Source organism: Scyliorhinus torazame, chromosome 16, assembly GCF_047496885.1.
Source record: "Scyliorhinus torazame isolate Kashiwa2021f chromosome 16, sScyTor2.1, whole genome shotgun sequence".
Lineage (NCBI taxonomy): Eukaryota > Metazoa > Chordata > Chondrichthyes > Carcharhiniformes > Scyliorhinidae > Scyliorhinus > Scyliorhinus torazame.
Window position 1 is genome coordinate 36,644,777 of NC_092722.1, and position 23,385 is coordinate 36,668,161.

At 43.7% G+C, this 23,385-nt stretch overlaps 1 protein-coding gene across 2 annotated transcripts in view; it reads left to right on the forward strand.

The window, feature by feature from the left end:
* The window catches only part of capzb (capping actin protein of muscle Z-line subunit beta), a 218,120-nt gene that overhangs the window by 154,084 nt on the left and 40,651 nt on the right, over positions 1–23,385 (forward strand). For both annotated transcript variants that reach the window (XM_072478261.1, XM_072478262.1), the window contains exon 4: positions 13,440–13,553. In XM_072478261.1, coding sequence (XP_072334362.1) covers positions 13,440–13,553 — 114 coding nt within the window. The remainder of the gene's footprint in view (positions 1–13,439; positions 13,554–23,385) is intronic.

Sequence of the window (23,385 nt, forward strand, 5' to 3'; positions counted from 1 at the left end):
ATCGGCACGTTCAGCCCTCTCACATTCCACGTGATCAACCGGGTTGGGGGGCTCTTTACCCCCCCCCCCCCTCTTGACGACTAGCCATTTCCTTTTTCAATCCAGCTCCTCACCCGGTTCCCACGTAGCTGTATCCCCCCCAGGCGGCGCCCCCCCCGCCCCGACCCCCCCCCTCCCATACCAGCTCCCCCTTTTCCCCAGCAGCAGCAACCCAGTTAACCCCCCCCCCCCCCGCTAGATCCCAAGCTAGCGTAATTGCACCCCCCATGTTGCTCCCAGAAGTCAGCAAACTCTGGCCGACCTCGGCTTCCCCCCGTGACCTCGGCTCACACTGTGCGAGGCCCCCTCCTTCCTGCTTCCCTGTTCCCGCCATGATTACCATTGCGCGGGAACAAAGCCCGCGCTTCCCCTTTTGGCCCCGCCCCCAATGTCCGACGCCCACAGCTCCTCATCCTCCCTGACCCCCTCCCCCACGACATGGGGAAGAGAGAGAAGTTACAGGGTCGCAGGTTTAACAATCTGGGAAGTCCTCTTTTTCCCCCGTTCATCCCACAAATTCACCCTCCCACTTTTGTCCCAAACGTTCTTTTTCTGGCCCGCTCACTCCAGCTTCTCCTCGACAATAAATGTCCACGCCTCGTCTGCCGTTTCGAAATAGTGGTGTTTCCCTAGATGTGTGACCCACAGTCTTGCCGGTTGCAACATTCCGAATTTGACCTTCCTTTTATGCAACACCGCCTTGGCCCGATTAAAGCTTGCCCTCCTTCTCGCCACCTCCGCACTCCAATCTTGATACACGCGGATCACCGCATTCTCCCACCTACTGTTCCGAGTTTTCTTGGCCCATCTGAGGACCATCTCTCTGTCCTTGTATCGGAGAAATCTCACAACTATTGCTCGAGGAATTTCTCCAGCCCTCGGTCTTCGCGCCATAACCCTATAGGCACCCTCCACCTCCAGCGGACCCATCGGGGCCTCCAATCCCATTAACGAATGCAGCATCGTGCTCACATATGCCCCGACGTCCACCCCTTCTGCACCTTCGGGAAGACCAAGAATCCTTACGTTCTTCCTCCTCGCATTGTTCTCCAGCACCTCCAGCCTTTCCACACATCTTTTGTGTTGTGACTCGTGGATCTCCGTTTTCACCATCAGGCCCTGTATGTCGTCCTCATTTTCTGCAGCCTTTGCCTTCACGACCCGAAGCTCCTGTTCCTGGGTCTTTTGCTCCTCCTTTAGCCCCTCAATCGCTTGTAATATCGGGGCGAACTGCTCCTTCTTCTTCTCCTTTTTGAGTTCATCTACGCAACGCCGCAGGAACTCTTGTTGGTCAGGGCCCCATATTAAACTGCCTCCTTCCGACGCCATCTTGCTTTGTGCCTGCCTTCCTGGCCGCTGCTCTAGAGGATCCACCGCAATCCGGCTACTTTCCTCTCTTTTTTCCATCCGTGTCCAGGGGGGATTCCCTTCTGGATTACCGCGCCGTGTTATTTGCCGTTAAAATTGCCGATGGGGCTCCTATTAAGAGCCCAAAAGTCCGTTCCACCGGGAGCTGCCGAAACGTGCGACTTAGCTGGTCATCGCCGCACCCGGAACCAGTATTTCTCATCTTAGCAGATGGCAAGATTCTTTGTCAGAGGATGGAAGGCTTCACACTTGGGTTAGAAAAAAGATGCTTTCATTGTTTTTCTGATTGAAAGACCACGGTCCTGTTGGCAATGATAGAAATCAATCCTGCACAAGGTTCTTGCTTGTTCCACTTAAAACCCAAGAAACAGGTGGTTTAATTTACACATTGAATGGAACAGGCATATACCTATTTAGGTTTTCTGATTGTCTGCTTTACGATGTGTAGATGAAACTGGAAATGTTCAGTAACTTGCATATTTCAGTTTAAAAGCTTAAATGAGTTGTAATGGCTTTTGAAAATGTTACAATTTTAATTTTGGCTTTCATTTCCTTTTACTTTAATAAAATCTCTCAGTTTTTGAATTGAAGAGGATTGCTCCTTAATGTGGCACAAGGTAATTAAAACAGGAGTTCTGGAATTCATTTTTATTTCAGGACGCAATGGGTATTTGACCCATTACACACAATCACTATATTCCCCGATATTCCTTGGTGAAAGGGACATCTCTGAATATTAAAGCAATCTTTTCTTAAAGTCTGTTATTTATATTCAGTACTGATGCACCATCTAACACAATATCTAGCATGAGATCTAGTTTCTGGAAAAAAAAATTACTTTGGGTTTTTGATTGCTCATTTTTCCCCCCTGAGTTTTACGCAGGCTTTCTTTCCTGAATTTCTCTTAAATGAAATCCTTATGGGGAAACTGGTGCCAGCTACACAGTTTGAAATCGTTAGCTTCAACAAAAAACATTCTCTGAAAATAATACATTTTCCTTATAGTTACTGTGACTAGGGCCATGTGGCCTTTTGCTGCGCACATAAAATGCACTTTAACTTGTTATCCTCGTTTTTAATCCCTTACTTGTTCCCTATATATAAAAGGTTTGTAGAAGGTTTTCTTGAGGTTGAATTACTCCAGATTAGCTCTAAGGCTGGACTGAAGTTATATTCTTTGTTAAAACGTAAGGACACATTCCAGGATGCAGGCAATGTTTCCCTGTTGGCAACATCCCTGGAGTGATGGAGACCTGAAATGTTAGGGGCTGTGCACTGACCATTAAATACCATTTTTAAGGGTATTTATAAAAGTCTGTTTGTGCAACAGAAAGCCATATGATCCAAGTCGCAGTGTTCAGGGGAGGGAAGTAAAATTTAGTCAGTCAGGACTGTATTTTTCCTGCACAGAGAAAGGTGAAGGATAGTGAAAAAAAGAACTCCATTAAGAAACTAAAGTTATCCTTAAGTGATGTATATTTGTATTAGTGAACATTAGAAATAAGGTATAGTTTGAAGTGAGTTTAATTTAATGTTTCTGTGCCTGGAAGGTAAAACCTATAGTTAGATTCATGCTGGACAACGGTATTTGTATGTGTGAGGGGTTAGTTTCAATTCCAACTGTGATTCTATTATGCTCACAGAGGGCTACGGAGTGAAGAGTTAATAAACCATTGGTGATTGCTTAGCAACTTGGATCTTGTAAGGCGGGGAAGCTTTAAAGTTTTAGTTTTGTTATTTTGATTGCAATTAGAGATAGCTACTGAGAGAGAAGGCAGCCCTCACAGTTCTGATAGAAGTAGTTGGTTTTGGAAGGCTAAAGAGGGAACATCTCTCTCAGCCTTGCTAGGAGAAAAGCCATATTGTGGTTAAGAAAACAGATGCTGGAAATCTAAAAGTCCAGCTAGTTAAAGGAAACTAGAGAAATTGAATTAACTGAACAGAGGAAACTGGAACCAGAACTGATTACTGTTAAATGAAGTCAGAGAGTTGAAAAGTCATTGGGCCATGAGAGACCAGAAAGACATCTGCAGTGGTGCTAAGGTTTGTGAGAAATTACTACAGTTTGGGAGATATTATTTGAAATAATTGTAGAAATCGGTAGAAATTCTACAAACCTTTTATATGGACCTCAGAGTTTGTATAAAAATTTTTTAAGACTAGGGAATCCTGAAGGAGGAGTTGTAATACCTGAAAGTGAAACCTTGATGAAAGTGGCGGAGGGAAAGCATAATTTAAAAGAAAATTTGACTTTTGAAAGCGGAATTTGAAATCACTCGTGTGGAAGCCGAAGTTCAGTGAGACAATGATAGATAAGAGTCATCTGATAGATAAGAGTCATCTGGGGGGATTTTGAAGAGAAATCCACAGACATCCATTTAGGTTCAGAGAATCTTGCCACAAGTCATCTTGTGTGCTTAAAAGGGACTTTGTGTGTTAATGTGACCATCGTAGTTTAAGATGTACTTTGTAATGCATGTTAACCTGAAAATCTGTGTGTAATTGTTAAACTAAGGGGGGAATGAAGGCATATTGAATCCTAATCCAATTTTTTCATTTTAATAATTTCTTTTTGTTAAAACAAATTAGCGGTCCTGTGACTCTGTTCCTCCACTTTTTATAAAAGTTCCGGTCTTTTGGGCCAGCGCTCCATTCTAGGATCTTCCCATTCAATTATAACACCAACTGGGATCCTAACACTACACCTCAATTCTCCATCACCCAGTTAAAACCTTCGCACAATCTGGTTTGCGCTTGTAAGTTCTGTTTGTAAACCAAGTTGTGTTGAGGTTGAGACAAAAAGGCATCATTTTTGACTTGACTCCATTGTAACTCTTTCTCTTGAGTTGATCTAATTCTAATTATTGGATGCGGAATGTTTGGCATCTGTTACCATGGCAATTATAGCTCTTGATGTAGTTTGCAAATTGCAATGTGCACCATATGCTTACATAATATGCTGGGACTCTGAAGATTGCATGGTCTTAATCTAAAAGAACATTTGCCAGAATTTAGTGTCTATAAATTTTAATGCTCACTGCAATTTGTGGTATATGGAAGCACTAATGTTTACCAAATGGCTTCAGTCGGAGTCACAATTTTCAAAGGAAAAGTGTGTATTTGTTTGGAAATTCTAAAATGTAAAACTTGAATTTAATGAAAGCAATTTTATTTCAGTTTTTAAGTCTGCTGTACCACACAGCATTCTCCAGGGAGAGGGCAGCTGCTATTTTGTTCTACCCTTCTAGCAGTGTTGTTCCATAGATTCACACCAAGCAGGTGGCTAAGCCTCAACTCTGTTGCCATTCCTCCCCTCTGCCCCTGCCAAGTCTATTGCTTAGAGCTGTACTTTTGGTTAAAAAAAAAAATTAATGGGAATATCTTTAAAGTGCTTTTGATGAGTGTCTACTTCCCAAGAAATCAACACTCCACATTTGTCACCACATTGACTTATTTACTTGTTGCACATGTCATGGTGGTTTAAAACCCCGGCACACTCCTATCCCTCATGTCTCCCACTTGGCAGTTTAAAATTTGTTGTACCAATATGATGTCAGCCATTCTTTACAATATCTAAGCAATGGATATTTGGGGGGGGGAGAGGAAGGAATGTAAGAATTCAAAATTAATAATTTTTTCAAAACTTTTTAGCCAGCGACTAGATTTGTTCTCTGAGTAACACTAACAAGCCATGTTACACACTAGAGAAATCTAAAGCTTGTAGTTTGGGCCTTTCAAAAACCTCTCACAGCAGTTCATAAACCATGAAGTAAGTGCATTGACTGTCATGTCGACAAACGGCAGCAGTCCTCTAATAATGATGAGATGAATGACCAGTCAATGTTTTGGTGTTTGTTGAGAGAGAAATGTTGCCCAGGACTTCAAAAGATCTCCCACTGCTCTTCAAACAGCGGCATTGGGCTTGAAGGCTCACCAAAAATAGGTACCTCCTACTTAACCTACCATCTTATGGACAGCAACTCTGACTAGGTAGTATTCCCATGGTCTTGTACTGGAATTTCTGATCAAACCTGGGAGTGGAGTCTGAACCTGAAATTTCCTGACATCGAGGCGAGCATGTAGCTGAGTTCTGTTTGGGAAAGGCTAAAGAGCCTGAAGTTGTGCATTTGTAAGCATATTTACATCTTGTTTTATTTACGATTTACCAAATGCAAAAATGGATCCTAACTTGCTTGAGTAAGTTTGTAATACTTCAAGTTAAGACATTGGCAGCCAAAGGGTAGAAGGAGACGATTTCTAGCACTCTCGCATTTATGCAATATGTTGCAAACTTGAATACGGGTGGGGCTGTTTGGATGCATTATTTTTTTAAAAAATTATCTTTATTGTCACAAGTGGGCTTACATTAACACTTCAATGAAGTTACTGTGAAAAGCACCTAGCCACATTCTGGAGTCTGTTGGGGTACACGGAGGAAGAATTCAGAATGTCCAATTCACCTAACAGCACGTCTTTCGGGACTTGTGGGAGGAAACCGGAGCACCCGGAGGAAACCCACACAGACACGGGGAGAACGTGCAGACTCCGTACAGAGTGACCCAAGTCGGGATTGAACCTGGGACCCTGGCGCTGTGAAGAAACAGTACTAACCAATGTGCTACCGTAATTGAGGAACTTGGTGATGGATAAATCAAAGGCAAACTGATTGTGAGCCTTTGACAAGGAAATCTCCAGTTTCAGAGCATATGGAAGGTGTCGACCTTACTGCAAACCTGCTCACCATGTTCATGGTGTTGCATAATTTTTCAAACAAATTTCAATACTTAAAGTACCATAGACGGTGGCCTACATTGTAGTCTTAGGTCCCTGAAACAGCTCTCATTTCTTCAATTGTAACTTCACTTTGTATATTTCTTAGATGTCAAAAGAAAAAAATGATAGCCAGCAGTATTCCTGTTGCCGTGGACTCTAATGTGTTAAGTTTACTAGAGTCTTCAACTTATGCTTGTGTGTTTTTGCCTGCTGTGCAAACCTTTCAGTCACTGCAGTTGATACATCTGTATTTAATATTTTGTGTTCTTTTTCTTCTTTATAGTATGACCATATAAATAAACAAGCATTCAGCCATGTAAATATGGAAGAAGTCGGCCAGTTTTTACAACACAACTTTTTAATCATTTGTGTTTTTTTAATCTGTCTACAATAATTCTAAAGAAATAAAGTCTCATCTTAAGTGTTTTCAATGAATGCTAATTAAGTATTATCTACAAATTGAAGATTTGCTGCAGCAGAATTTTTTTGGGGGAAATATTATAGTTAGACAGCGATACACCCTCGTCCTGTTCGTAATAATGTCGATGCCTATATGAGTCTATTTCTCAAAAATGAAAATATCCTCATATCTAAAGTTTCAAGATTGAAAATCACGAGTGACTAAAGGTTCGATGTTTCTTAAAATGTATGACAGTAGTTGTAAAGGCAAATAATAAAATGTTGGGATGTGCAACCAGGCCTGTGTAATATTTAAGTCTAAGGAAATAATGCTAGCATTTATTAAGTAGGACCACCCATGGTACATTGTCAGGCTGGGCTTAAGAGAAGGCATTAGAATTGTTTTTTAAAAAATTATGTTTATTCAGAATTTTATCAAAACAAAATTTTTACACAACCATTAACAACATTTAACAAAACAAGGTGAACGTTAACATTATATAAAGAGGGGAAAAAAAACAAGAATATGCAGTGCATGAACATTCACCCTCCCTCCCCTCCTGTAGTTCTTGGTAAATATCCGACACCTTCCCCTCCCCAACCCAGGTGCCAGAGACCACCCTATCCTGTATCCTACGCGGGGGTAGCATCGGAAATGTCACCACCTGTTTTTTTAGGAAGGCGCAAACCTGAAGGTATCTGAAGGCATTTCCAGGGGGCAGATTAAATTTCTCCTCCAGCGCCTTCAAGCTGGGAAAAGTCCCGACTATGAACAGGTCCCCCATCCTTTTAATACCTGCCCTATGCCAGCTTTGAAACCCTCCGTCTATCTTGCCCGGGACAAATCTGTGATTGTTGCGTATCGGGGTCCAAACTGAGGCTCCTTCCACCTCCCTGTGCCTTCTCCACTGACCCCAGATCCTTAGTGCCGCCGCCACCACCGGACTTGAGGAGTACCGCGCCGGCGAGAAAGGCACCCCTTCGCTGGTGCCTTTGCATGAGTCTGCCTCTAACCGCTCCCACGTCGACCCCTCCCCCAATACCCATTTCCTAATCATGGCTATATTAGCCGCCCAATAGTAACTGCAAAAATTCGGCAGCACCAGCCACCCCCCGCCCCCGACCACGCTCTAGATACAGTCTCTTTACTTGAGGGGTCTTATTTGCCCATACAAATCCTGAAATGATCTTGTTCACCCGCTTAAAGAAGGACTTAGGGATGAAGATGGGAAGGCACTGGAAGATGAACAAAAATCTGGAGAGGACCGTCATCTTAACGGACTGCACCCTCCCCGCTAGAGAAAGCGGGAGCATGTCCCACCGTTTAAGGTCCCCCTCCATCTGCTCTACCAGCCGGGATAAGTTAAGCTTCTGGAGGGCATCCCAGTTTCGAGCCACCTGTATGCCTAGGTACTGAAAGCTCTTCTCTACCATCTTAAGCGGAAGCTCTCCCAGTCACTTCTCCTGCCCTTTAGCTTGGATCACGAACATCTTGCTTTTCCTCTCGTTTAACTTGTACCCCGAAAAGTTACCAAAATCCCTCAGAATCTGCATGATCTTCCCCATCCCATCTAGTGGGTCCAAAATATACAGGAGCAGATCATCCATGTAGAGCGAGACCCGATGCTCCCCACCCCCCCCGCCCCAATCCCGAACCAACCCCTGCCAGTTCTTTGAAGCCCTCAGCGCGCTATGGTCAACGGCTATATTGCAAGGGCAAATAGTAACGGGGAGAGGGGCAATCCCTGCCTCGTCCCCCGGTGAAGCCTAAAATACTCCAACCTCACCTCACCCTGTTCGTTCATACACTTGCTACAGGGGCCTGATAAAGCCGTTTGACCCACCCTATGAATCCCTCACTGAATCCAAACCTTCTTAGCGTTTCCCACAGGTACCCCCATTCCACCCGGTCAAAGGCTTTCTCTGCATCCATTGCAGCCACTACTTTTGCCTCCCTTCCTTCTGAGGGCATCATAATGTTTAGGAGCCTCCGTACATTGGAGTTCAGTTGCCTGCCCTTAACGAAGCTGTCTGATCCTCCCCTATCACCCCTGGGACACAGTTCTCTATTTTAGTGGCCAAAATCGTGGCCAGCAATTTGGCATCTACGTTCAAGTGCGATAGCGGTCTGTAGGACCCACATTGTAGCGGATCTTTCTCCCGTTTGAGAATGAGTGAGATAGAGGCCTGTGACATTGTTGGGGGGAGGGTCCGTCTCGCTTTAGCCTCGTTAAAGGTCCTTTGCAGGAGTGGACTCAACCGTTCCGAAAATTTCTTGTCGAATTCTATAGGATAGCCGTCCGGCTCCGGGGCCTTGCCCGACTGCAGACTCCCTAGGCCCTTAACAATCTCCTCCAACTCTATCGGGGTGCCCAGTCCCTCCACCAGATCCTCTTCCACCTGTGGAAACCTCAATTGGTCCATGAATTGCTTCATCCCTTCCACTCCTGCCAGGGGTTCTTACTCGTACAGTTTACCATAAAACTCCTTAAAGACTTTGTTCACCTCCTCTGGGCCCAAGACCATGTTACCTTCCTCATCCCTAACTCCCCCAATTTCCCTGGCCGCCTCTCACCTACGAAGTTGGTGCGCCAGCATTCCACTCGCTTTCTCCCCATACTCATAGACTGCCCCATTTGCCTTCCTCAGCTGTGCTACCGCTTTCCCTGTGGTCAGCAGATCAAACTCCACCTGCAGTCTCCGGCGCTCCTTCAGTAGCCCGTCTCGGGGGTCTCCGCGTAACTCCTGTCTACTCCTCTACTAGCCTCTCTCTCTCCGCTCTTTCTTTCTTCTCCCTATGGGATCTGATAGAAATTAACTCCCTCTAATAACTGCTTTCAGAGCCTCCCAAATCGTAGTCGCTGTTACCTCTCCTGTATTGTTTGTTTCCAAGATGTTTTGGATGTTCCTATTTATCTGCCCACAAACCTCGTCATCCGCTAGCAGTCCCACATCCGCGCTGCCCTCTCTCTTCACCAAGTCGCAAGTCCACCCAGTGCAGAGCATGGTCAGAGACTGCAATGGCCGAGTATTCCGTCCCCTCCACCCTTGGGATTAACGCCCTGCTCACAACAAAAAAATCTATACGAGAATAAACTTTGTGGACGTGGGAGAAAAAAAGAGAACCCTTTGCCCTCAGCCGAGCGAACCTCCATGGGTCTACGCCCCCCCCACCTGTTCCATGAAACCCCTCAGTTCCTTAGCCGCTGCTGATCGCTTTTCTGATCTGGACTTTGACCGTTCCAATACAGGGTCAATGACTGTGTTGAAGTCACCCCTCATGATCAAATTGTGAGAGTCTACGTCCGGAATTTTACCCAGCATGCGTCTTATGAATTCCACGTCATCCCAGTTCGGGGCGTAGACATTCACTGGCACCACCCGGGTCCCCTGCAGCTTCCCACTCTCCATTATGTACCAGGCCCCTTTATCAGCCACAATACTCCCTGTCTCGAACGCCACCCGTTTACTGACCAGAATTGCTACCCCTCTGGTCTTTGAATCCAGCCCCGAATGGAACACCTGGCCCACCCACCCCTTTCTCAATCTTGTTTGATCTGCGAGTTTTAGATGCGTCTCCTGTAGCATGCCAAGTCTGCCTTTAACCCCTTTAGGTGCGAGAACACGCAAGCCCTCTTGACCGGCCCATTCAGACCCCTCACATTCCACGTGATCAGCCTGGATGGGGGGTTAACCCCCCCCTGCCGACTAGCCCCTTTTTCGGCCAGCCACGAGCCCGCGTCCCCCGCTTACTCGAGCCCTCCAACTGGAGGCCCCCCCCCCGACTCTCCAACTGTTCCCCAAAGTTGGCTCCTCTTCTGTCAGCAAAGCAGTATCCCCCCCCCCCCCCCCAGCAACCCCACGATCCCAATCCCCCAAGTCAAACACCATCTTAACACTAACTCTCCCTCCATTACGCTTCCGTGAGTCAGCTGACCCCGGACCCTTCCGCCTTGTGTCTCCGATCGTCCTGTTGCCTCGTTATTCGGGCCCCTCTCTTCCCATGAAAAGCCCAATTTAACTTCCTTTGCAACCCCCAAAGAATACCACCCCACCCCTCCCCCCTCTCTCTCTCTCTCTCTCTCCCCAGTGAAACAAGAAACAAACCCCGGGCACTAACCCGGCCCCACAAAATAAACTGCCCCAGATGCCTGAAGAGCAGCCCTAAGTATAGGGCCTCTCTCCCCCCTCTGTGGCTGAACTCCGCAAACGCAGAGAGCATGGCCAGAGAAACAGGGGGCATTAGAACTGTTTAGGGCACTGCAACAAAGTGATTGTCTACTTTATTTTCAAGCTATGTTGAGGATGAAGGTATTGCATTCAAGAAAAAAGGCGAAAGGGCATGATTAAATTATTAAAATGAAGACTTTGAATAGACTAATTGTAGACTACGGCAGTGTAAAAAGAGGATAGAAGATGCACAAATAAAATAGAACCTTAAAGCCATGTGCTAGACTTATTGTAAGAAATAATGTGCAACTCCAATCATGATAAATCATTTATCATAAAAGCAACTTCGTTAGAAACCTGAAAATATTCACAATACCAGATTACTTTGTGTAGGCCAAATGAAATTATAAACAGAAGTAAAACCATAGATGGGATATCATAAACCACAATCAGAACATCACATGCATAAAACATTCATTTTCAGATGATTTTCACATTGATGTGTTTGTTTAAAATCCTCATTGTGACTTTAGCTGTGAATTGCTACCATGGGCTAGCTTCAAAACATAAAATGGTTTTTAAAATAATCAATTTGCCATGCACTTGTGCCAACCGCAAATTGCTACTCTCAGAACTCTATGCTTTAGGGCAGCACGGTGGCACAGTGGATTAGCCCTGTTGCCTCATGGCGCCGAGGTCCCAGGTTCGATCCTGGCTCTGGGTCACTGTCCGTGTGGAATTTGCACATTCTCCCCGTGTTTGCGTGGGTTTCGCCCCCACAACCCAAGATGTGCAGGGTAGGTGAATTGGCCACGCTAAATTGCCCCTTAATTGAAAAACAAAATGAATTGGGTACTCTAAATTTAAAAAAAAAAGAACTCTATACTTCGCCAACCAGTTTGCTGAATAGTGACCAAGCATTAGATAATTGTTGGGTATGAGGCTATTTTCCCTTGGAGGTTCAAGCAATTTATTTAAATAAGTCGTGCTATCAAAATTCTTATACAGTTTAAAAAAAAAAAAAAAATTTAGAGTACTCAATTCATTTTTTCCAATTAAGACGCAATTTAACGTGGCCAATCCACCTATCCTGCACATCTTTAGGTTGTGGGGGCGAAACCCACGCAAACACTGGGAGAATGTGCAAACTCCACACGGAGAGAATGTGCAAACTCCACACGGACAGTGACCCAGAGCCGGGATCGAACCTGGGACCTCGGCGCCATGAGGCAGCAATGCTAACCACTGCGTCAACAAAATTCTTATACTGTTACTACCCAGTGAAATAATGATTTGTATTAGTCTGCTTAATTTAGCATTATCTATAATTGGAAAATGCATTTTTACCTGCTTCCTTGTACTCACCAAGGCTTCTTTGACTGCAGCTTTCAAACGCAACCGTAATCACCTGGAAGGGCAAGGGCAGCAGATCCATGGAAACATCATCATCTGGAACTTTTCCTCCAAGCCATGCACCATCCTGATTTGGAACTATATTACCGTCCCTTCCCTGTCACATGGAACTCCCCCCTAACAGCACTGTGGGTGCACCTACATGACATGACTGCAGCAGTTCAAGAAAGTAGCTCACCACCACCTTCTCGGGGTCAATTAGGTGTAAACAATAAAAATCCTGGCCAGCCAGCGTTGCTCATGTCCCTTGAAAGAATAAAATATACTTGGGAAGGGGTTTGTAAAGAATAAATCCCTAGATCAAACAATCTATTTGTGGTGAATAAGGTGAGCTTTTCTGAGCAACCATCAGGAAAGCTCTTGGATCCATTTTGAAGACATGCGATATCCATAACCTAACAAGAAATGAAATTCTATTTCTGTCACGTATACATCCTAGAAAACCAAATTAGAGGAACATTGCATAGATGAGGAAAGCACAAAATCCTTAAAGAAACAAATACAAACTAGCCTAATATGAGAAATTCTGACATTTGTCTTTCATCAAGCAGTCTGTTGGTGATGTGTCACTTCAGATCCCCAATCAGAAAATGTTTGTTCGGGTGACTCACTGGGTCAATCTCCAGGTTTATCTATTAACATGAGGAGGAAACAGGCCCTAAAAGCACCTGTAAAAGGTTGATTCTGATCATGCTACTCCTGGTGCGGGCAGCACGTTAGCACAATGGGTAGCACTGTTGCTTCACGGTTCCAGGGTCCTAGCTTCGATTCCCGGCATAGGTCACTGTCTGTGTGGAGTCTGTACGTTCTCCGAGTCTGCGTGGGTTTCCTCCGGGTGCCCCTGTTTCCTCCCGCAAGTCCCAAAAGAGGAGCTGTTAGGTGAATTGGACATTCTGAATTCTCCCTCGGTGTACCCGAACAGGTGCCGAATGTGGCAACTAGGGGTTTTTCACAGTAACTTCATTTAATGTAAGCTTACTTGTGACCATAAAGATTATTATTATTATTATACAGTTGTGCTTGCAGTTACAGATGACACAGAAAAGCTTTTGGAGTTATCCAAATGCAATTGTTAGTCAAACTTCCACCCATCCCCTTCTGTCCTAATAGTAGATAGCTATGAAACTAAACAGCCTGCTCCAAAACTTTTTATGCAAGCAAACAATTGTGGATTTGTTGGATAGTACACAGCTTTTTTTTCTGAAGTAAACTTAAGTGCTCGCAAGAGTCTTTGTAATGTCCACTGTTTCTGATTACTGTGCTTCTTTCTTTCGTAGGTCGCCTTGGAGTAATAAATATGATCCTCATCTGGAAGATGGTGCTATGCCATCAGCCCGCTTGCGGAAACTGGAAGTTGAAGCCAACAAAGCATTTGATCAGTACCGAGACCTGTAAGTCTGATACCCAGTTAGGGTTTATAATGTTTTCTGCGCTACTTTTAATCTGAAATTAACCATTTACAATTTGTCCATTGCAAACTTTGATTAAAATCTCATGGTGTTTTACTATCTCATCTTGGAACAAAGCATCATTTGGCACACCTATTTAATGTTTTTTTTTCTTTATTCGTTATGGGATGTGGGCGTTGCTGGCCGGGCCAGCATTAGTTACCCATCCCCAAGGGCATTTAAGAATCATCCACATTACTGCAGGTCTGGAGTCACATGTCGGACAGGTAAGGAAGACAGATTTCCTTCCCCAAAAGGACATTAGTGAAACAGATGGGTTTTTACAACAATCAACAATGGTGCCATGGTGGTCATCAGACTTTTAATTCCAGATTTTTAAAAAAAATTCAAATTCCGCCATCTGCCCTGGCTCTGGTTCTCTGGATTGCTAGTCCAGCGACAATATCACTATGCCACTGCCTCCCCATAACTTGTCTTCAATTTAGTGTGTAATAATCAGTGATGTTACCTTGAAATTATTTCCAGGAATTAGGCTGACTTCAGATTGTAGCTGCTTAATGGTGGATTTTTGTTTAATGGTGTTCGGAGTTTCTACTAAATTCTAAAGTGGAATGCCACGTTGCATGCATCTGTGACAAGTTGTGTCCCCACACAGTTCAAGTGAGTTCCTGATATCAGATCCTGCCTCTCTGTTTTTGCAAACAATATGTTTAACTGTCCAAATGTCACTTGGTTGGAATAAAAGGATACTGAGAATTATCTCAGCAGTGGAGCAAGAAACAGGAAAATATGGTTTGCTTTTTGTTCCACTTGTTGGAAATTGAGTTGTTCCCATCCTCTTTCATTTGTTTTGCAATGAAAGTTGAAATCATGTTTTCTTTATTTGTTCTTGGAATACAGACCACCATCATCCCTTGAAACCACTGCAATCATTGTGGTGATAGGACTCTCGCAATATTGCTAGGTCGGCGACTGCAGAATTTTGATCCATTTGATCTAGTGACAATGAAGAGCTGATGGTATACTTACAACTTGAGCTGGGGTATGACTTAGTTGAAGATGATAGTGTTATGACACCCTGGGCTAGTGAGTGGTCACGTCCAGCCACACAGGCCTCAGAGTCCCAACACAAGTGAATTAACCAATAATTTGCATATAGTTTCTGAGATCTTTGACCCTTGATGCTCAAATGATTTACAGGCACCAGATTTGTCAGTGAAACACAAAAAAAACTTTATTTGTAACATAAATAGAAAGACATGAGATGACATAGAGTATCGGCCAGCTAATCTCCCCCCTTTTACCGTTCCACCCTCTAACCAAACACACACAAGACAGACACATACAGGGGAAAGGGGGAAAATGTAGGGATTAAAGTGGAAAAAAGAGAGAAGAGTGTCCTTGTTGCTGATATCAAAGTTGTTGTAGCCAGCTATTTTCCCAGGACGCGGAGTGTTGAAACCACCAGTTGGTTTGGATCTTCTGGCATGTCCATTCAATCAAAACTCTCAAGCTGTAAGACATCCTCTGGGGAGTTACTTTCACTTTTATGAACCTGAGCCTTCAATCAAAAGAACAGCTCCAGGTCTGTGTCATTTTCATTCATTTCCAACTTCCCCAGAATGTGTAACAGCCTTTCCACGATAGGAACAGGGTTCCCCAGGGGCAGCGCAGTGGTTAACACTGCTGCCTCATGGCGCTAAGGACCTGGGTTCGATCACGGCCCCGAGTCACCGTGTGGACTTTGCACATTCTCCCCATGTATGCTTGGGTCTCACCCCCACAACCCAAAGATGTGCAGGGTAGGTGGATTGGCCACGCTAAATTGTTCCTGAATTGGAATTTTTTTTTAAAGAACAGAGTTCCCCATGTTATATTTTAAAAGGATTCTTTAAACCACTGGCCTGCCTGTAGCTGATTCTGGACTGAACTTCCTTGAAGGTCAATCTGACTGTAGAGAGAGATTTACCCCTCCTTTCAGGTAGAGAGAAAATTCAAAGCCGCCTTCAGCTCTGTCCAAAACAAAACTTCGCTCAGAATGAGGTCTGCCTGTCTGTGCAGAACATTCTGGAAAGGACAACCCCAATTAGCATTGTTTGTTAGCTAAGACTGAAGGATTGAAAACAGCTTATTGGCTGCCAGCCAAGTCCATCAAAACATCATCACTGAGGCCAAACCAAGCTGCACATCTCACTGGGGGTTTCCTGAGGCCAGACCATGGAGCACAACTTGCCAGGGGGTTTCAGTAATCATCCAGATACAAAAGTTATAAAAGCCAAAATTACAGGAAATAAAGGGAATGCACAGACGAAACCAGGTTTAAACAAGAGGATCCATACATGTTTCTGTCACATTGCTACTCTTCTTGTTGGTAGAAACCAAAGGATTCTGAAATGCTATTGAAGGGATATTGATGACTTTCTGCTTTGTATCCAGTAGGTAGTATATACTAAACTACAATGCACTGGTTGTAAAGATATGCAGTTCATTAGGATAGGGACAGTTACAGTAGATTGCTTTGTTATAGATAGTGTCAAGCTTCTTGGATGTTGTGGGTGCATTCTTGCAGCTAAATAATGAATATCCTCGTGACTCCTGACTTGAGATTATTAATTATAGATGTCCTTTGAGGGTTCAGCCGTTCAATGCAAAGTACATAACCTCTGACCTGCTCCTGTAACCAATATGTTGATATAGCTGGTCCAGAGAAATTTCTGGTCAGTCATAATTCCCAAGATGTTGATGGTGGGTGATTATGTGATGATGCCGTTTAGGGCTGGCGACAGGGCTTTTTCTCAATGGAAACTAGCATTGATGGTAAAAATGTTAACCCGTTACTGGAATCTTATCAATATTCTGCTGTAGGTTTTCACGTACCACCACGTTATCAGAAGAGTTGTGACTGGAGCTGAGCACTGAATAATAAGCAAACGGCCCCATTTGTGAAAGATGGGGTCCTTTGATTTAAAATCCCATCCAAAAAACAACACCTCTGGGCAATACAACATTCCCTCGGTGTTGTAGAGGTTTGAATCCTGGAGTGGGGCATGAATGTGCAACCTTCAGCTGTGTGTGCTATGAGTCAAGCAAACATTTAGAAAGTTTTCTGCAGTCACTCAATGTCCAGTTGCTCGCAAACTATCTTCAAACAAAACCAGCAATTGAAGTATAGATTGCTACCCAGGGGGTATTTGATTCAAACCTAAACTGATTTGTCAGCAGAAGGGGTTGCAAAGTAAGAACAGACTTTGTGTCGTCTAAGGTATAGTTTGCATATTTTACAAGGAACGAGGCTTGTATATAAAAACTGAAAATTGCTCTGCCTCGGGTAGATTTTTTGTATCTGAGTTAAATTTTTTTTTTTGGAAGGGGATTTCTGCAAAATCTGGCATTTGACAAGCACCACTATTATGTTATAGAATATTATACATTTAAGATGTGCTGTATCCTGCCAGTATTCTTCCTAGTGTTTAATGTATAACAGATTTTTACATCTCTCTGTGATGCTGCATTCATTCCATGGCTAATTCACCAAGCAATTGTAAGTGAAATATTGAAAAATAAATTAATTACTTTATAGCAGGCTAATTAGTTAATTAATTTAGGAATGGACTCCATACTGAAGTATTGTCAACCAGTCTGCACCACTTGCCTCCCTCAGTGTACCCGAACAGGCGCCGGAATGTGGCGACTAGCGGCTTTTCACAGTAACTTCATTGCAGTGTTAATGTAAGCCTACTTGTGACAATAATTTTTTTTAAATGTTTTAAATGCCATATTTTCTAACTGATGTACAATAATTTTGGTGTGTCTGTAAGAGAGAGGCTTATGTATATATCATTATATTCTTTAACTTTTTGGGGGGATATGGGCATTGCTGGTGAGGTCAACATTCGTTGCCCATCCCTAATTGCCATTGAGGAGTTGGTGGTGAGCTTCCATCTTGAAATGCTGCAGTCTGTCTGATGACAGTACTTCCACAGTGCTTTTGAGTAGAGAGTTTCAAGATTTTGACCAAGCACCAATAAAGAGTATTGATAGGTATTCAAGCTATGATGGCGTATGGCATGAAGGTGAGCTTAGAGTTAATTGTATCTATGTATGTATGTGTATCTAGTGCATCTTCACCCCAAATGCATGGCTCTCAGATCATTGTAAGAAGTCTTACAACACCAGGTTAAAGTCTAACAGGAGTGAGTGAAGGACACTCACCTGATGAAGGAGCTGCGCTCCGAAAGCTAGTGATTCCAAACAAACCTGTTTGACTTTAACCTGGTGTTGTAAGACTTCCTGCTGTGCACACCCTAGTCCAACGCTGGCATCTCCACATCATGGCTACCATCTCATCATTGTAATGAATCCTTAAGCCAGAGACACTTAAGGTGCGTTCCATTGTCCCAAACAGATGACCTTAAGGTGCTCTTGAGTCAAAACATTTGAAATACATTTGCCCGTAACTTCCGGCTAGCGGCAGAAAGCCATGGGCTGCCGATTCTGAAATGGAAAATGCACATTTACCTGTGCTCTGATATCATGGCGAACCTTGTTGCGGCTGCTTCCGGCCTTCAGCGCGACAGTCTGCGTAGGCTCCAGCACGGCGCAGGAGGAGTGCAGCCTCTCCCCCTTATGACGGGGCCAGGTTGGGAGTGCCCGTTGAGGGCAGGCATTTAAACTGCAGATATATATTGAAGACAACAAGTGTTTTAAAGGTATGCAGAAGTTTTTCCAAAACATTTATTTTTGCTCTTTCTTTGATACAGGCATTGCTGTTGTTATTGGTTCTTTTAAAGTAATTTTTTCTTTTTCTTTTTCTTTTATGATTAAAGGTGATTATTTATGTGAACATAGATTTGGTTATTTTTTACAATCTGTGAAACTATTTAAATCTATACCATTATTGTATTACTTTACATGAGGCATGCTTAAGTGTTTGTATGTTTTAATTTAATTATGGTCCTCGGGTTTTAAAAGTGCCCCAGGGTTTTTTGCTGTCACCGTCCTTGCAACATCTGATACTTTTTGATTTGTGTTTATGGGATCGTAGAATCACTGCAGTGCAGAAAGAGCACCTTACCCAAGACCACACCCCCACCGTAACCCCATAACCTCACCTAACCTGCCCATCTTAGGACACTAAAGGGCAATTTAGCATGGCCAATCCACCTAACCTGCACATCTTTGGACTGTGGGCAGAAACCGAAGCACCCGGAGAAAATGGCAGCAGCACAGTGGTTAGCATTGCTACCTACAGCGCAAGTGACCCGGGTTCAGTTCCGGCCCTGGATGACTGTCCGTATGGAGTTTCCACTTTCTCCTCATGTCTATGGGAGAAAGCCGGTGAACCCGGTGCACAGTTTAATGATGTGCAGGTTAGGTGGATTGGCCAAGCTAAATTGCCCCCTAGTGCCCAGGGATGTACAGGTGAGGTTTCAGTGATAGAGCAGGGGAGTGGGGATAGGTAGGGTGCTCTTTCAAAGGGTTGGTGCAGACGTGATGGGCCGAATGGCCTCTTCCTGTACTGTAGGTATATTCTATGCTTCTCTTCTGTAGTCCCAAGAACAGGTACAAACACCACACTGTCACCCAAGGTCCGAATTGAAAACAGGCTGCTGATTTTGTGAGGCAGCAGTGCTAACCAGCCTTGTTTACTTCAATTTATCTTATTTATAATTATCTCATAATTAAATATTGTGTTCAGATGTTTCAGTAAGACAATTGTAGAAGCTTGTAAAGTTTAATGCAAAACATTTGTTAACAAAAGTAATGTCATTAACACACAATTTTGAAACCAGTTAACATTCAACTTAATGTCTACAGCGCTGAGGACCCAGGTTCGGTCCCAGCCTCGGATCACTGTCCGTGTAGAGTTTGCACATTCTCCCCAAATCTGCATGGGTTTCACCCCCAAAACCCAATGATGTGCAAGCTGGTGGATTGGTCATGCTAAATTGCCCCTTAATTGGAAAAAAAACAGAATTGGGTACTCTAAATTTATTTTTTAAAACATTTAACTTAATGTTATACTTTATCACCTGTAAAATGACATAAAACTACTACAAATTTCTTGCAATAAAATACATTTTCTCACTTCGAAACAATGGTCAATAAAATATGTTTCTACATAAACACAACGGTTCTGTCTATTTTTAAAGGGGAGGGAAGTGAAGGGGGGGGGCGGTGGATTGACATATCAATTGTTAATTTTGCAAGCTGAATAAGACCATAAGACCATAAGACATAGGAGCGGAAGTAAGGCCATTCGGCCCATCGAGTCCACTCCGCCATTCAATCATGGCTGATTTCAACTCCATTTACCCGTTCTCTCTCCATAGCCCTTAATTCCTCGAGAAATCAAGAATTTATCAACTTCTGTCTTAAAGACACTCAACGTCCCGGCCTCCACCGCCCTCTGTGGCAATGAATTCCACAGACCCACCACTCTCTGGCTGAAGAAATTTCTCCTCATCTCTGTTCTAAAGTGACTCCCTTTTATTCTAAGGCTGTGCCCCCGGGTCCTAGTCTCCCCTGCTAATGGAAACAACTTCCCTACATCCACCCTATCTAAGCCATTCATTATCTTGTAAGTTTCTATTAGATCTCCCCTCAACCTCCTAAACTCCAATGAATATAATCCCAGGATCCTCAGACGTTCATCGTATGTTAGGCCTACCATTCCTGGGATCATCCGTGTGAATCTCCGCTGGACCTGCTCCAGTGCCAGTATGTCCTTCCTGAGGTGTGGGGCCCAAAATTGCTCACAGTATTCTAAATGGGGCCTAACTAATGCTTTATAAAGCTTCAGAAGTACATCCCTGCTTTTATATTCCAAGCCTCTTGAGATAAATGACAACATTGCATTTGCTTTCTTAATTACGGACTCAACCTGCAAGTTTACCTTTAGAGAATCCTGGACTAGGACTCCCAAGTCCCTTTGCACTTCAGCATTATGAATTTTGTCACCGTTTAGAAAATAGTCCATGCCTCTATTCTTTTTTCCAAAGTGCAAGACCTCGCACTTGCCCACGTTGAATTTCATCAGCCATTTCTTGGACCACTCTCCTAAACTGTCTAAATCTTTCTGCAGCCTCCCCACCTCCTCCACACTACCTGCCCCTCCACCTATCTTTGTATCATCGGCAAACTTAGCCAGAATGCCCCCAGTCCCGTCATCTAGATCGTTAATATATAAAGAGAACAGCTGTGGCCCCAACACTGAACCCTGCGGGACACCACTCGTCACCGGTTGCCATTCCGAAAAAGAACCTTTTTCCCAACTCTCTGCCTTCTGCCTGACAGCCAATCGTCAATCCATGTTAGTACCTTGCGTCAATCCATGTTAGTACCTTGCCTCGAATACCATGGGCCCTTATTTTGCTCAGCAGTCTCCCGTGAGGCACCTTATCAAAGGCCTTTTGGAAGTCAAGATAGATAACATCCATTGGCTCTCCTTGGTCTAACCTATTTGTTATCTCTTCAAAGAACTCTAACAGGTTTGTCAGGCACGACCTCCCCTTACTAAATCCATGCTGACTTGTCCTAATCTGACCCTGCACTTCCAAGAATTTAGAAATCTCATCCTTAACAATGGATTCTAGAATCTTGCCAACAACCAAGGTTAGGCTAATTGGCCTATAATTTTCCATCTTTTTCCTTGTTCCCTTCTTGAACAGGGGGGTTACAACAGCGATTTTCCAATCCTCTGGGACTTTCCCGGACTCCAGTGACTTTTGAAAGATCATAACTAACACCTCCACTATTTCTTCAGCTATCTCCTTTAGAACTCTAGGATGTAGTCCATCTGGGCCCGGAGATTTATCAATTTTTAGACCTCTTAGTTTCTCTAGCACTTTCTCCTTTATGATGGCTACCATATTCAACTCTGCCCCCTGACTCTCCGGAATTGGTGGGATATTACTCATGTCTTCTACTGTGAAGACTGACGCAAAGTACTTATTTAGTTCCTCAGCTATTTCCTTGTCTCCCGTCACAAAATTACCAGCGTCATTTTGGAGCGGCCCAATGTCAACTTTTGCCTCCCGTTTGTTTTTAATGTATTTAAAGAAACTTTTACTATCATTCCTAATGTTACTGGCTAGTCTACCTTCATATTTGATCCTCTCTTTCCTTATTTCTCTCTTTGTTATCCTCTGTTTGTTTTTGTAGCCTTCCCAATCTTCTGACTTCCCACTACTCTTTGCCACATTATAGGCTTTGTCAGAAAGCAACAGCTGCCAGGTGATCCTTGCGTCACCTGGCGGAGATGATACCTGGCTCTTCTCGCATGATCCCTATCTGTACCTCAACGCCTCAAAAAGAAGTTCAGGGACTTTAAGAAGCAAAGCTATAAGCGTGATGCCCCAGCGGAGGTGAAGCATGACTACAGATTTTGAATCTGCACTGGATTCTGCAATACCTGTCAGAGTGATAGTTCACATTAGCTTACAGGAGGCTTGCATATGTCAACTAAGGCATTAAACTTTGTTAAAGCATTTGAAATAAATCACTGAGGCTTGTAAGGATGAACATTACATCAGGGAGACTCTTAAACAACCCAGTTTAAAATACATTGCAACATCCAAATGTACTTTAGATCTGAATCAGCTGGGAGGACAGGTGTGCTAACATTAGTGTCCTTGAAGGAGTCACTAACGGCAGTATCGAGGCCATGATCCCCCGAAACCAACTCCGCTGGGTCACCCATATGTTTAGGATGTCAGAGTCCCGACTACCAAAGCAATTCTTTTTCACCTAGCTCAAGGAAGGATCCCGAAAACAAGGAAGACAAATAAAGCTCTTCAAAGACACCTTGAAGGCTTACCTAAAGAAATGGAACATAGATGTCAATGCCTGGGAGACCTTTGCTCAGAAGAGACCTACTTGGAGGAACCTCGTGATTGAAGGGACACAATTCTTTGAGACACCCAACGGCAAGGGGAGGCCCGAAGAAAGAGTCTGAGAAAGAAATACCCATGACCTAGCATCCAAGGACCGATCCCACCTTTTTGAAACTCCTGCCAAGTGAGTGATTGAAGATGCTGCTGTGGATCGGGCTCATCAGCCACACAAAGACTCTCAGAACCCATGACTAGTAACACGCAGTATCTTAAGTGAACAATCATACACGTTAGCGAGTGATCACTGCATTCTATTCCTTATTGCTCCTTTAATACAATAACATCTAGTGCCAAGGTTAAAAAAATATATATATATCTTCCTTTAATTTTATTAGCATTTTAAACATATCCATAAACACTAAACAACAATTATGTAAAACATTAAACCTACCAAACAAATGGCTCCCGATGTTTCCTGTCTCTGCTCAATGACTCTGGACCCAGAAATAAAAGTGCAAATAAAAAGGTGTAAAAACTTATCTAACATCGGGCAAGGTGACCAACGATTTTTAATGGAACAGGTCCAGCACAGCGCATCAGTTCAAGCTTGTAAAATAAAACGCGGGCCGGGGGTTCGAACTTCGTGCTTCCGGGTTGTCACGCAGCGCATGTGCAGCGGTCCAGCGATTTTCGGGGACCCGAAAAGAGGTTATGGGCCATTGTGTTTATCAGTGGCTCATGGGTGATGCAGTTTTTTGTAACCTTTTGTAGATGAGCTGATTAGTTCCACCCTTTCATATTCCTCAGCAGAGCCCGGTTTTCCGCGGCTGTCTTGTTCTAATAATAATAATCCTTATTGTCACAAGTAGGCTTACATTAACACTGCAATGAAGTTACTGTGAAAAGCCCCTAGTCTCCCCATTCCAGTTCTGTTCGGGTCCACAGAGGGAGAATTCAAAATATATCATGAGATATAAAAT